The 14,387-nt window shown below is 48.5% G+C and overlaps 5 protein-coding genes across 5 annotated transcripts; 2 read left to right on the forward strand and 3 right to left on the reverse strand.

Moving 5' to 3' along the window:
• Positions 1-5: 5 nt before the first annotated feature.
• On the forward strand, positions 6-1,539 carry DFJ58DRAFT_846165 (uncharacterized protein; the record flags this gene model as incomplete). The annotated part of the gene is made up of 2 exons (XM_041393255.1): positions 6-333; positions 356-1,539. 2 exons carry the CDS (start codon positions 6-8, stop codon positions 1,537-1,539), a joined length of 1,512 nt encoding a protein of 503 aa, XP_041238035.1.
• Positions 1,540-3,603: 2,064 nt separating this feature from the next.
• DFJ58DRAFT_861793 (uncharacterized protein) lies at positions 3,604-4,233 on the reverse strand (the record flags this gene model as incomplete). The annotated part of the gene is made up of 5 exons (XM_041394051.1): positions 3,604-3,648; positions 3,706-3,821; positions 3,879-3,948; positions 4,004-4,132; positions 4,189-4,233. 5 exons carry the CDS (start codon positions 4,231-4,233, stop codon positions 3,604-3,606), a joined length of 405 nt encoding a protein of 134 aa, XP_041238036.1.
• Positions 4,234-4,960: 727 nt separating this feature from the next.
• On the reverse strand, positions 4,961-7,049 carry DFJ58DRAFT_733959 (uncharacterized protein; the record flags this gene model as incomplete). The annotated part of the gene is made up of 11 exons (XM_041386380.1): positions 4,961-5,052; positions 5,106-5,223; positions 5,278-5,334; positions 5,371-5,439; positions 5,490-5,601; positions 5,650-5,801; positions 5,841-5,956; positions 6,050-6,150; positions 6,204-6,424; positions 6,622-6,640; positions 6,697-7,049. The coding sequence occupies 11 exons, from the start codon at positions 7,047-7,049 to the stop codon at positions 4,961-4,963; spliced, it is 1,410 nt and encodes a 469-aa protein (XP_041238037.1).
• A 467-nt stretch (positions 7,050-7,516) lies between these two features.
• DFJ58DRAFT_733960 (uncharacterized protein) lies at positions 7,517-9,488 on the forward strand (the record flags this gene model as incomplete). The annotated part of the gene is made up of 5 exons (XM_041386381.1): positions 7,517-7,733; positions 8,769-8,981; positions 9,039-9,076; positions 9,115-9,324; positions 9,381-9,488. 5 exons carry the CDS (start codon positions 7,517-7,519, stop codon positions 9,486-9,488), a joined length of 786 nt encoding a protein of 261 aa, XP_041238038.1.
• A 311-nt stretch (positions 9,489-9,799) lies between these two features.
• Positions 9,800-12,955, reverse strand: DFJ58DRAFT_814577 (Nup93/Nic96-domain-containing protein; the record flags this gene model as incomplete). Its single annotated transcript, XM_041391661.1, is given in 21 exon segments — positions 9,800-10,020; positions 10,098-10,279; positions 10,333-10,592; positions 10,632-10,707; positions 10,757-10,868; positions 10,922-10,987; positions 11,064-11,068; positions 11,100-11,187; positions 11,238-11,311; positions 11,331-11,372; positions 11,421-11,447; positions 11,474-11,579; positions 11,687-11,772; positions 11,826-11,861; positions 11,897-12,022; positions 12,043-12,183; positions 12,207-12,356; positions 12,445-12,469; positions 12,534-12,618; positions 12,656-12,783; positions 12,831-12,955. Coding segments are annotated over 21 exon segments (2,046 nt in total), but the record flags the coding sequence as incomplete, so codon positions are not given.
• Positions 12,956-14,387: the final 1,432 nt, after the last annotated feature.

Genomic DNA, 14,387 nt, shown 5'->3' on the forward strand with positions numbered 1-14,387 from the left:
GCTCGATGTCTGTCACAACTCTCCAGACCGCGCCATCAGATGTTTCAAAATTTGGAAAAAAGAAAGCACTACTAGAAGAGGCTTTTACTGTCCAGACAAAATCGCATGTCACTTCCTTACCGATAGAAATTCTGGTACAAATCTTCAACACGGTACCATTCGAGCAGTGCCACGCAGACATGATAGCCATCAGTCAAGTATGCTGCCGGTGGCGCGCCATCGCCCTCGCTTGCCCCACTTTCTGGACCTATCTTACCCCTTTGGTGCTTGGCTATGAATGGACTAGAGAAATACTTGTCAGATCTAAGGCAGCTCCCTTGACACTTGACATACGTGGGTGACACCTATTCTGCAGTCGAGGTTGTTCATTTGGCGATCAGACATCTATCCCACACACGCACACTCATTGTTTGCGGAGCACCCCAGTCTATCCTTGACTACGCTTCCGGTCCAGCTCCTCTTCTTGAATCTATTGTTCTCATCAACCGGAACAACACATCCGCATATGAACCCGCAATTTCGTACCATACGCTCGTCAAGTTCGAAACCCCAGCGTTACGTCAGCTCGTCCTTGACAACGTGATGTTTGATGGCGCAAACACACCCATCAAAAACTTCACATACTTGGACATGAGAAGTTTTCATAATTCCAGACTGATCCATGCTCTGCATGAATCATCGTCCCTGCAAACCCTCGGACTGGACCTCAGCCTTGCTGGCTTTGTCGCCACGGCATGTCCCGTTATATCCTTGCCCTCTCTCAGTTGTCTCAAGCTGTGGGGGCTTGCATCGGACTGTTCTGAACTACTTCAGAATATAAGAGCCCCCCATGTGAAGGCACTTGCACTCGTGTGCACCTCGCAGATAGTCACTGGCACTGACCTTCCCATCCTCTTCACTGCTGTCTCTGGACTGCATGCACAGGCTGTGCCGGAGATAAAAGCACGTCTGCGACAACATCCACACCGACTGTTCATCAGCATGACACGAGGACCGAGACCAGATTACCACTTTCCTTCCCTGATTGTACGACTGGCTGAAACGGCATCATCCCAAGACAACAGCGCATTTCATGAATCAGGCATCCACCACTGTTGGAACCAAAATTGGCACCTGGACTTCCGCTACATGGCAACAGTGATTCGGGAACGTATTTGGCCCAGTGAAGCAGAGTCCATCTGCAAGGTACTTTGTCTGGGTGGCGTGATAGACGCGACAGTGCAAGAGATATCTGGTCAAGGAGAATCACCTTTCTGCAGACAGCTCGTTGGGCGGATGCCTGCATTACGTTCCCTAAGCGTACTCGGTCACTCAACCCTATCGGTGATCATCAAATCGGTTCAGCCCAGAGGAAACGTTCAAATGAAAGAGCTGTCGGAGTTGTGTTTCGAAGGGCTGGACTTCAAGCAAAAATCGTCTGCTCGCACCCGGTATCAAGGAGATGTCACGGAATTAATGAAGATATTTGAGACGAGGAGCAGAATGGGCTTAACTCTTCCATCTTTGAGGTTGGTAGGGTGTACCAGTTCGTGCGGGTAGTTTAGAGCATCTGAAGAATGCTGCTATTCGTGTGGGTATCAATTACATAGACACAAATGAACACTGAAATTATCTTGCCTCCTGGTGAAACTAATACAAATTGTGAACAAAAACCGCCCAGGTCTCAAGTCAGCGAAGAATTGAACTAGCGTGAGCTCGGTAAATGTACAAAGATACATACTACACTAATACACCACATGGCTATAGTCATTGTATATGCATTGGAAGAGCGAAGATATCGAAACTCAAATACCTAGTGAATGTCAGCGAAGCCACTCTAAGGTAGAATTGTGCAACGGCATACAAATTCGAAATCACCACTGAGTAAAAGGAATCAAATGACAGTACTTAGATGTCAACACCGAGCTAAGTGCGACCGTGAGCACCACCATGGCTACTATCTGCTGTCCCATCCTGGCGAAGTATGTCAATGCGCTCCAAGCGCCATCAAGGAGGCATCATCAATCTGCCATGGGACCAACACGAATGATAGCAGAGGTACACTTTGCATCAATGCACATCCGGGAGCGAATTGATGCCAGATGAGTCATTTTCATGGGGAACGGAAGCCTGTTGGCCAGACGGATGTCCGGTGTCATCTACTTTCTTGTATTCCGGTAGTTTAGCAACAGCAAGTCCTTGTAGGGCCAGATCAACAACAAGGCACTAAAAAGTAAGAACATTACATTACAGTGACTTTACGCCCGAATGCGACTTCAACGACTGGTGACCCGAGGCTGTGTCTTGGCGCGAGGAAGGAAAGATACTGGTGTAGGAACTGCGCTACTCCGTTCAAGGTGGAGACGGAGAACTTATTTCGAACTGGACACGCACTTAGTTATGTATTGTGAGTTTAATAAAATCGAGACTGACATGATAAAACCGAGGTGCGGCCTGCTCCGAGAGGGTGCGGTAGGGGCAATGTAGTGGGGACCTGGAGTCCCATTGTCGAGTCGACTGCAAAAGAAACAACAAGAAGAAGAACATAAATCTAAGGGATCACGAGGTTGATCCTTCCGTCCAGGTCGAATTGTGTTCGTGCGAAGGGAGAAGCGAAGAAGCTTGCTGAGGCAAAGGAAAGAGGGTTTCTGCGGATCTATTGTAGGTGGAGGTCTCTGCGCCATAGCTATGGTGGTTATCGATCGCTTGCAATACCCGGCATAAAAATAACGAGTTCCATCGGGCTGCAATTATAGCGATGGATGAATGGCGTAATGAGGAAAAGATAAGATGTGCACATATCATAGATCATTGGGCTGGTTTATAAGGGAATGCGTACACCGACCTTAGCAAGGATGTCGGGTGGAGTGTCGCAGACGCAGATCTTGCATTCATCTTTGAGGTTTATCGTGTACGCTAGTTGGCGGGAGTCGGGTGAGAGGACAAGGGTACAAGAATTCTGAACATAGAAGGAAGCGAGGAGAGCATGGTCAAATGAAAGTGCTAAGCTGGTGACGGTCGGCATACCCTTCAAAGGGAGTACCAACAGTCTCCAGCGTCGATGCGTCAAACTCGTAGATTCATGGTGGCATTGTCATCTTCGGTGCTGAACGCGGTTCATATGATGGCTTTGTTGTTGTTTGTCCAGAATGCTGGCGACATCCAATTTCTTAATTCAAGTTAATTGGACATCCCAGACCTCAAGGGATGTGACGGTCCCCATGTTTGACTTCACTGCAAGTTTCTTCGAGTCTGGAGAATTGAACTGCGCCCACGTATAAATCAGTGCTCCCGATGGGACCAGCTACGAGTTTGCCAGTGTCCAAGTTTCATATCCACGCTGTTTCATCGATCACCCCGCTCACTAGCAGCTTGCTATCTGAAGATATATCGATACAGGAGATCCAATTTGAGTGTCTTTTCACAATCCCCGTCTCAAACTCGCAGGCTTTCAGCTCCCCGCGACCACAATGTCCAGCACCACCAGTGACAACCTATCGACCACCTGTCAATGCATATCAGAAGGTGGAGCAGGCAAACTTCATTCTTTCGCTGCTCATACTGCTCAACAACGCCTGGGTTCGTCAGCAAGATTATAGCAAGATTGGTGCACTGAACATTGAGTTACGTCCCCAGGTCATTCACGCTCCAGTCGTGAACCGAACCATCCTGTATGGGTGTAAGCTATCTCTGCCTGATGTTAACCATCACGTCAGGGTTATTCACCATTTCCATCTTGGCGAACTGTTGCTGGAATTCATGGCACATACTCCGAACAAGCTCTAGACTGATATCACGTTTATTCTTCGCGTCAGCCTTTGTCGCAACAAATATTTGGTCAACTAGTGTTGATGGTTACTTCATATCCTCGGATGTTGCAGGAAAGTCTGATGACGAACCTTCTTCGAACTCGGCAAGAGCCCATTGGTACTTTTCATCCTTCTCTTGGCACAGGGCTTCAAGCGCATTCTTGTTTGCGCCAATAAGTAACATTCAGTTTCTGGCCGGCACAAAAATGACATACAAATGTCTTCTTGAACAGTGCTTCCTCGGCCCTAATCTCACGTTCCTCTGGTGCAAGGTTATTCGCATCTTCATTTATGACTTCAAGAGCCTGCCTTGCTTCCTGGTAGTTTCTTGATCTCAGGGTCGACTGTGCCCCTGTAAATATGCTCCACAAACAAGAAGGTGCGATGACGAACCACTTACTCGTGCTGTTGATAATATTTCGGGCTGGCGAAGGTCCTTCGTCATGTTTGCGGCCGCTCGCTTTCCATACCGGGATCATGAAACCGTGTTCATCACTCGTCCCGCAATGAACTTTGCCCCACTACCATCTCGGGAAATGCAGCATTTACATCGATCTTAGAAGCGTCCAAGCCGATAGCCTGACACCACAAGACTAATTAGTGCATAGATTCTAAAATAAGACTGGTTCAACTACGATAGATAGCCAGGAGCAAGCCCCCCACACTCGAATAGGGCTATGTCCGACATAGAGTCTTCGGTCCCAAAGGACAATAAATTTGAATTTTATATATATAAAAAGACTGGTTTACTGACGGTGCGGTGCAAGTTGACCTCTCGCGTGAAGAGCTACAGAAGGCCGTCAGGGCACTCAATCTTCTTGATCGCATAATCATCGAAACCAAGTGCAGCAAAATGTTAGATCACTCAGTAGAGGTAACATAAACGTACCTCTGCCTCATTCATGGGAGGAGGGCTCAGGCCCACTTTGGGTCTGAACCAGATGTTGATATGCGCGCCCTTTCGGAAACCGGCTTGAAATTGCTCAAGTAGTTATTGAGGGCAGCATAATCTTCCTCGCATTGCGTGACAAGGACCTGCAAGTCAATCAGCCACCTAATCTAAAAGCGATGAGCAGGATGTAGTACAAATTTTGAGCTGATTCTGATTGAAGCATGCCTCTATGGCATCGGTATAGCGTCGATCCAGCACGGTGCAATATATCATGGGGGGCTCAAACACCTCCATCTTGAAAAAGCCACGCGGCTGCATCGGCCATGTCTCTATCCCAGGCCCACAACTTCTCGGGTTTACAATGATGCTTGTCTTCCAGATTTTTCAGCCTGCGACGAACGCGATATGCACATCCCGTGTCTCACTGGCCCAATGCACCACTGATGTTCGCCTGTTGGCGGACGAATCAACATTCTTCCATTGTCGCTCCTGCAAGTCCTCTATGCGCATCGTCGTCTGGCTGTGTTCCCTGTTGACTTTCCTCTAGAATGTGACGGTTAGCACGGATGTCATTGCCTACTCATGCAGTTCACGAACCATCTCAACATTGATGCCTTCTACATCTTCTAGTTTGGGCGGGCTGTCAAGTTCTTTCTGTCATTTCTCATTGTGCCCTTAGATTTCCCTGACCTTCACGTGCTCCTTCTTGGCCAATTCGAGACCCTCAAGTCTGTTTGTAACGTCATCGGCGTCACGTTCCTGAGCAGCTAATGATTAGCAAAGAAACGAAAACGAACCGTCAAACGAACAAGCTTGTCGTTCTCGCCCAATTTATTCTTCATCTGCTGGAACTTCTGGTGAGAGGCGGTCTTCTTTTTCTCACATGCTTTCTGATATTCCTTGTGCTGAGCCACGAGCTGTCTTGAAGTCTGTGAGTAAATTGGTGATAAGACACAAGAAAGAGCATACTCTAGCTTGGCGTGTGCGGGCGCATTCCTATCCTTCAGTTTCCGCACCCGGGAGTGCAACTCCCGTTGGCGGTCTTTTGCCTTCTGGTAGCGGGTGTCCTTAGCTTCATGGTATTCGTTAACAGCAATCAATATTTTTACTAAGACAGTGACCTAAAACAGTGACAGCATATTATGAACTACATCACTCACATCCTTCTCGATACACTTGCGCTCTTGATAGCGCTGAACGTCTCGCTCAAGTTGGGAATTACACTCTTGCATCGTCTTCAACCGCTCCTGCTCATCATTGGATTTCTGCGGGGTACCTATAAATCAAACGCGATTTAAAGCAGAGAACTCAGAAACATCTTGGAGGTTCTTAAGCTCATTGCCGGTGGTAATCAGTGTGTCATGCCAACTGGACAGATTAACAACCCCCGCGGGACGTTGCGTCTCTTTGAGCAACTGCTGCGGAGTCATTCGCGCAAACTCAGAGACCTTGTCCTGAGGCAAGAACGAACTGGTGCATACATGCAGTCAGAACCAGCGATTAGCACAGAAAGGGCAAAGTACCATAAGTTTCCAATGTAAATATTGAATTTCGCCATGCGGTTGGTAAGTTCTTTCCTAGTACAAGATTGTCCATTGAGAGTTAGAGTCGAGCCTTTGGACTTGGCGCTTAAGTTGCGTCGAATCACAAGAGTCTTTTGACCCTTTGTACCCTTAAGTTCAATGTAGCCACTCTCTTTGTCATGCTTGACGAAAGTAGAAGTCACATTTGCGCGACCAAGGATCTGATGGGGAGACATGAGGCACAAACACAGAAATAACAAAAAAGACCCATGCTCAGAGGTCAATTTAGTCCGAGACAAGTCGCACAAGAGATACTGCTTCTTCCAGTGCCATTGGGGATGAGTATCATATTGAGGTATGGACCGAGTCAGAATTCCACCCAGTCGTACGTAAGGAAGTTGTGTAACTGAATGCACACGGTTGAACCAGGGATGAAGCTAAGAGACGATAGTGAGAAATGTTGATAAATGCGAAAGATATTCTGGCGTTTCACCCGTCGTCATCGCAAGGAAGAGTTGCTACTTGCCCCCTTTTCGGGGTAGTCGGGGTGGAGGGGACAATGTCGCCCTCTGCATTGACGCGAACATACTTGTGGCTCCTTGGAGTGCCGTCCATGTTATCGGGATTACCGTCAGCATCTATATCACCATAAGCGTCGACATCGGCATTGTCACCAGCCTGAGTCTGATCCGGTTCTTCATCCGCAGGTTCAGGCTCGACATGCTTTGTCTTTACTTTCTCCTTTTTGACCAGCTCATCCTTGACGCCCTTCAGAAGAGCAGAGTTCTCCTTGAGAGAGTCAGTACTATCGCCTTCCACCAGTTCTGCTCTTGCTCGACAAGGCATGTTTGTCGCACCGAAGGAACGCATACCATTCTAGGATACTTCGCGCGCCCAAATGTTGTAACAAGCGGGACCCATTTGTTTGTGCAGCTCAACAAGTAAACAAAGGCGGTAAGGGGAACAAAATGAAATCCGGTCTATCGATATGAAAGTAGCTGTAAAACAGTTATAACCGGTGAAGCTTTGAAGAGGTTAGTTAAATTTAACCCCAGTTATTTCGCGGTTAATTCGAATTAGGACGCACCAGTTATAACCCGGGTTAATTACAACACTGGTTTGCAGGATTACGAGAAATAAAACACAACAATAGCCCTCCTCTGAATCCGCTGTAATTACTCTTCCCCATTTCTGCCTTCTCTGACAAACGCCTTTCTATACTGGACCCCCGTAGTCAAAATTCTCCAGTTCTCGTTCCCGCCATCCATCCTCTACTACCACAGCGGGACCACACAGTGCAGTAATGAGTACTAATGACATCCACGCACACCCGCTTGCACTCTGTGTACCTCGCTGTGGATATTAGCGCGGTCCAGAATCCACGCACTCTCCCGCCATCGATGTTACTTTACTCACCTCATTACGTCCTGCGCCGCCCTTCCCAGCAATCTCCTCCTGTGCCCTCAGGCCTCTTCAGCACATCCTTCAAATTGCTCTCCCACCCATCTCAAATGCCTGACGTCCCACAGCGTCCGCGGACACGCAAGCTGCTTATCATAGCCTTATTTCTCGTAACTCGAAAGCCTACGCATTCCTTGAACGTGCAGGCCCGTAGCTTTTATCTAAGCTGTTGGTGACCGGATGTAATGGCACAGATTTTATTCAAGAGGAGGTTTCCTATGAGAGGTGCGCCTCGGCCACCAAGGAAATTTGATGACCTCGCTAACGATAAACCCCGCTGGTGGTCCTTATGTTTCACTTCCACAGGCCCGGTTACTCGCCGAACAGGCAGTGCAGGCTGCTCAACACTTGGGTTTACACGTGTGCCCACTCATTTTCGATGTCTGGGCTGATCGATTAACGAGGTAGTCACAGACGAATGTGTCTCCGTGGGCGCAGTGATCTGCAGTGATTATACCGCTATGACTGTACTACTTCGCAGTCGTTTTGTCGGTCATGCGCACATCTAGTAGCCGCGTCAATTCTGAGAATCAATATTTGGGAACCATTATTGGCGCCTGCCTCCTCCCCACACCCAGTTGTGTACGTGTCAGGCACCACTGCTCACAGGAAATTAGCCTGAGGCTCAATTTGTCCGTATACCCGGAAAGGCAGACCCCGCATGGCGAATTTGGAATGGAGAGACTGTACAGATTTGGGAGTCTCATCATCTGTATCATGATTGGTATAAGGGTAATGATGCATACCGTACACCTTGTAAAACATCAATGGTAGCCGAAGTTAGCCAATTAAAATTGTTTATCATTTATTGTAGATTGTTGCCGAGTGCGATGCATACTTAGTAGCAGCTATTGATAGTAGAAGGTGGTCTTGTCGTCTTGTACCACTCACCAAGAACTCGCACCGTCAATTCGTCCAGTATGGCGACCTAGAACAATCCCAACAAACCAATGGCGCCAGCAGCTCAGCAGTAGCTTCTCATTCACGTCAATCGCTCCATCCACAAAACACAAGAGGTCAAACCAAAAAGCCAAAACACCCCAGAAAAACTGCCCACCGGGATGAACCAGGAGACAACAATCAAATGAACTACGACGACGCCAGTGCCGGATGGCGAAATTGAAGAGGAGAGTCGGGAGCTCACACATGAGGAAATATGGGACGGCTCTGCGCTCATCGACGCCTGGAACTCTGCCACAGCAGAATATGAGGTACGTCCAGCAAGTGCTCTTACATCTGCCGCTCTTGACACCCTTGCAAGGCATTCCACGGGAAAACGCAAGACTGGAAGTCGACCACTGTCAAGAAATCCTCTCTGTGCGTAACCTTATTTAATATAATTGTGTTCAGATGGTATAACATCCCCTATAATAGTTTCGAAGAAGAAGGCCAAGACACCTAATTCAACAAAAGTAGCGTCTGCAAAGGCCGCCAGTCAGGCTTGCCGTAGCTGAAAGAAGAGGACTCCGCACCGCTTGATTTCGACACGGTCGTCCCATCGTATGATCCTTCGCCGCCAGTGCCATCTGAGGCTTCAACGGCACCCGAGTCCTCGTTTTTCATACCTGCATCTTCAACCACCATGGTAAGTCGCGATGAAGCTTTCAGCCGTGCGCTAAGTGCGATGTATTGGGGTGGATACTGGACCGCAGTGTACCATGTAAGTCCTTTGCGAACTTGTTGCTGGGTACTCCTTACTCATCGGCCTGCTTGCAGTGCCAAAATCGGCATTCCTCTCAGGAGGCTGTCGAGGAGCAAGATCATCAGGAATACGAAGAAGATGATGAAGTTCTTGAGGATGATGCTGAAGATTTGGTACCTTAGTTCCATTATCATAGCACACCAGGGGTCTGCGCCCTTCCAATACTTTTTGGCAATTACCGTTGAGTAGGGACCCAAAGTTATGGGATCATTCACTGCTTATCTGTGTGCTACCCGAGGCTGTGGGATATTGATGAGCAATTTAACATCATCATTGGAACGAGTGCATGCGAAAGATAATGAAATAAAAAAAGTGCAGTGCTTTAGGAATATACGAGAATTTGGACCTGAAAGGCCTCGACGTGATCGCATCGTCATCAGATGAACGATGATCCTCAGCTTCATCGACACCCAGACTGATGTTGAGCGTGTGATGAGATGTGAGCAGCTTCGTGTGCGAGCAGTCCCTTCCTCCGGGTTTCATGACAATATGATAAACAAAGATCGACGACATACAGAACTACTACCCTGACCTGATTTACCCATATTTTACAAAGCGGTTTCGACATCCAATCTCGCGAGATGCGAGTATCCACCAGGGGACATCCTGTACTTAAGGATACCAGCAAATACCATCAGCGACCTTGATTTTTTCCTGAGTGCTGTTAATGTCTGCAATGAAAACAGTGGGGACATGAAGCATGATGTAGTTATTGAGTACAAACTATTTACCTCGTAGTTTCTGCTGTAGCAGTGATGGATTGGGGAACCGCCGCTAATGCCTCCATTGTCAGCGGCAAATAGACTTGTATATTGCGTTGCGAGGCATCATGCAAGTCCTTGAACTCCTCGGCCTTCCGGGTAATCTTTGCAACATCTCCATCGAGAGGAATGAGATCCGTGGACTCCACAATCTACAATGATGGTCAGCACTCGGTGGGATCAAAAGACTGGGATGAAATCGTACCTCCAGCACAACATCAAACCGTCCAGGATTCTTCGCGTCGAGCGCTTCCCTGATGTGCAACAATCTTACGGCAGCATCTCGATCCTTGCCCACTCCCCGGTTCGTGCGCTCGTAATGTCTCAAAATCTCAACAGCCGTGCGTTCGATGATTTTGCCTTTCTCTGTTTCACCTGCTGGCTGCGCCAGGGTGTTGCCGAGCGCCAGGCTAAGACATGAAATGACAGTGCCGAATCCCCAGCGAGGCTGTAGAGCTTGATCGCCTCAGGAATGCGGTCGTTTTTCTCGGAGTCACGGGCGACGCGAACGAGGATCTGTTCGTTGTACTAAGCGGTGTTTTTGCAGATGGAGAAGGGCAACACCCTGTTCGATGACACGCTCTGCAGGAGAGATGAGCCATGTTAGTGAATTGAGAATTGGAACATACGAATCGCGTGCCATCGGGTCTGAATCCACCGACAAGCTCTTCCCAGGCGGGACCTGAGTGAGTGAGAACGATGATGCGCCTCACGAGCTCCCAAGCGGTCTCTACGTTTTCTCTGCCGACGCCCCCCCGCCCTGATCCGCCGAGAGACAGACGCAGTAGACATACTGTAGCGCTTCTTTCGCGTCCATCTTGACGAACTGGCGTACGTATCGCCAAATGAGCATTGGCAAGCTGAGTGCAGGAGATGAGAGCGGGGACAAAGTCAGGTGGGTTTACATGTTGGTGCAACTTATGAGTGCATACGTACAAGGACTGATGTCAGATGTTTCAGCACGAGACGGACGCGTAGAAGCCCGTGGTATTCAAGCGCAATAGCAAGATGAACTGCTTCGAAGTCTGTTTCTGGGTGCTCCCATAGTGCAGCCCATAGACTAGGCATATGATCAGGATAGAACTCGGATATGCGTGATGTTATGCTTACACGCTCAAAACTGGCCGGACCATGAGCAGGACACCAGACAACACACCCTTCTTTGCACCGTCGAAAGTGGCGTTCTCCATAACTCAGGAGAACTTCTGTGAGCCCACGGAGGCCACCGTCTTCCTCTTCATCGACCTTCTGCGTGTCAGCTTACATTCTTGAACAGCCACAAGGAATCCGCACCATTGCAAGCTGGAACCACAACCAATCCTCGGTATCATCGTCACCTGTGGTACTGTTCGCCGCGAAGGCTCGAGTTTGCCCATGAGTTTATAGAGTACAAGCTTGAGCGGATATGCAGATGCAGAATGCAACATATGCGCATTGTATACTGGAGAGATACTTGATATGTAAGACGTCGTTTCTCTCACCGCCTTTCTGGCGACTCGACCTATGAGCGGAAATGGCTCATGAAGCTGTCTTCGCGATGTTCAATGGCTTGCTGCGACTTCAAGGCTTCATCAAGGGCCTCTTGTGCGTGAACGGTGCGTACAAGGTAGTACAACTTGGCCCACAAAGGCTGACCAGCGACAAGCTATGTGGCTCAACTGTCAGATGGAGTGAAAGCTCGGCATGAATTGTGCTGACCTCTATCCGATCTTCCCACTGTCCGTTTTGTAATATCTCATCAGAAGGAAGGCGCGTATTTTGTTTGCTACACTAGGGTCTCCTCCAAGGCGGGCTTCCATAGGTCTCGACTGGATCGTGCGTTCAATGATATCCCAAAACTGATCCTCAAAGTGCTTCTCAAGAGCCGTTGACAATATGTGTCCGCAGAGCTGCAGCTTCCCGGAATCGCTGTCACCCAGGTACACCCGCGCGTATTGCGCTCGAAAAGCGGGGCGTTTAAGATGTGAGCGCCTGCGTGCTCCACAGGATGTAGAGCAGGGGGTTCGCCAGTAATCTTTGCAAGTACGTGGAAGTTTTGAAGCATTTGTTGTGAGGGCTGTAGTTGCACAAAAGTGAGACACTTGACATTCGACCACAGTGAGAAATACGTGCCTCTGAGTTCAAGCTGGCAGCGGCTTGCATGAGGAGATGGATGATAGGACAAGATATTCCGCGCAACCTTGCAGCGTTCAATTCGCTGATTGCACGGTCATATGCCATCATCTCGCTCTGCCATCTGGAGAGTCAAACCGGGGTCCTGTGCTTGCCTGTTTCATATTGTCATAGGTGAACACTACATATTCGGAGTTTAGCTGACCGCCAGCGCTGCCTTTCCATGGAAGCTCTTTTTCATTCAGCAGAGCTTTGCTATCACTGGTAGCACGACCCTCTCAGCTCTTCAGACACGCGTCTCTTTTGGCCTCCCAGCCTTTGTGGCTGCGCTCCTCAAGCAGACGATAAAAAGGCTCCTGAGTTTCCCTCCAACCTTCTTCTATCGTTGAAATAAGATTCTGTTCATGAGCGTGGACGAAGATAGCCTGCGACATCTGCGTCTTGGAGGGGCTGGAGGGGAGAAAAAGTCGTCGAGGTATTCAAGTGTGCAATGGAGTTGGCAAGGGCAGGGGCATCAACATGAACCTGTGCCAAAAGGTAGTTTCTGCCAGAGTGTTAGAACAGTATTGCTCAATATGTTTATTTGCTCACGCTCGGTTGGCATCGCTGCACGCTCCAGGTTGTCGTGGCATGAGCCGACGTGACTGTGCTTCTATCTGATCTAGTGAAAGGTTGACGGAAGGAAGATCAGGCCGTGAAAGATGCGAATTCAGGGCTCTTGACGAGTTCAGTAATGAAGAAAGGCCATCGTTGGTGTTGTCAATAGTGTTGTTGGCAGAATGAAATATTTCTGCCAGTGGCAATTGCCGGCAGTAGGTCGAGGGTGGTTGGCAGAAGTCGGCAGAACTACAATAGCCTGGTGTTTGTTCCTACTAACAAACAATAAAATTTTAACATATGTTTGAATGTATCCCGGTGTGCAAGTTTGCGATTACCATGGCCGAAAAGGCCAAGACGTCCAAGGGCCGTCCTGTCCGAAAACTCGTGTCTGACAACTTTGTCGTTGGGGAGAAAGTCCAAAACAACTCGAACTGCTGCTTTTCACAACTCTCGCACTTTTCTTACATCCAATATGCCGAAAACTCGCCATTTCACAAGTCGCAAATGGCCGTTCATTCAAGTTCATGGTCGAGGCCGCCTTAAGGCTCAGAGAGTGCATCAGGGTGGAATGTTGATGCACTTTTGACATCAGAAGGTATAGCCTCGATGTAGTGGTCAATATTATTTTTGCCATAGTAGAATGCCAGTTGAAAAGAGCCAAAAGTGCTCACAATACATTTTGCCGACTTCTGCCATTCTGCCAATTGCCGTTCTGCCATTTTGCCAATTGCCACGAGGCCAATTCATTTCTGCCCCCTACACTACTTGTAACAGTACATGTACAGTATTCTCGTATGCACACATCGCAGTACTAGTACTTGTAAATGTAAATAAACTCTCACGGGGGTCATAAAGTGGGATCGTACAGCCACAATTATGGAGTGATAATATTGACCTTGTAGGTACAAGGTAACAGCTACTACTAGAACGCTGAAGCTGAAATGCAGTGTTTCGAATTATATTAATGGTAAGAATCTGGCGTAGGAGTCGAGACGGAATTTGAACGTTTGAACCCAGACGCTGCGCCTTGTACTGCAAAATTTACAGGTTTTCACTTGTACAAGGATCTCTCTCTATTTCTACTTCAACATATCTGAAGACTGTACACGTACTACAGCATGCACAGCGAACTCGTGGCCTCCTGCAACCGGACAAGTGCCCACTCGTCCTTGAACTGTATCCCACTATCCAGCAAGTTTTCCATAGATTGAAACATCCATTTGTCCCATCTCAATGACAATGTTAGGGCTCGGGGAATTAGGGATCCCGCTCTGGTTGACCGGCTAATTAGCACGACCCTCTGCGAAGACCTAATTGACCGGTGTAAATGACAGCAAATTCACTCAAATTGACCCATAGCTCTTTGACGCTGATTTGCGCTAATTGCAGGTAAATTTGGTCTAATTGACCGTAATCTACAACAAAGCCGCCAATCACCATTCCTCCCACTCGTCGTCATCCATCGGTGTCGAGGATGAAGTTGTGGCAGCCATCACCTTTGGTGTCGACAGACCTCCGCAAGCAGCCGTGGGCTGTAGAGCGTGGTCC

Source organism: Suillus subalutaceus (genome assembly GCF_016647625.1).
Source record: "Suillus subalutaceus strain FC151 chromosome Unknown DFJ58scaffold_161, whole genome shotgun sequence".
NCBI lineage: Eukaryota > Fungi > Basidiomycota > Agaricomycetes > Boletales > Suillaceae > Suillus > Suillus subalutaceus.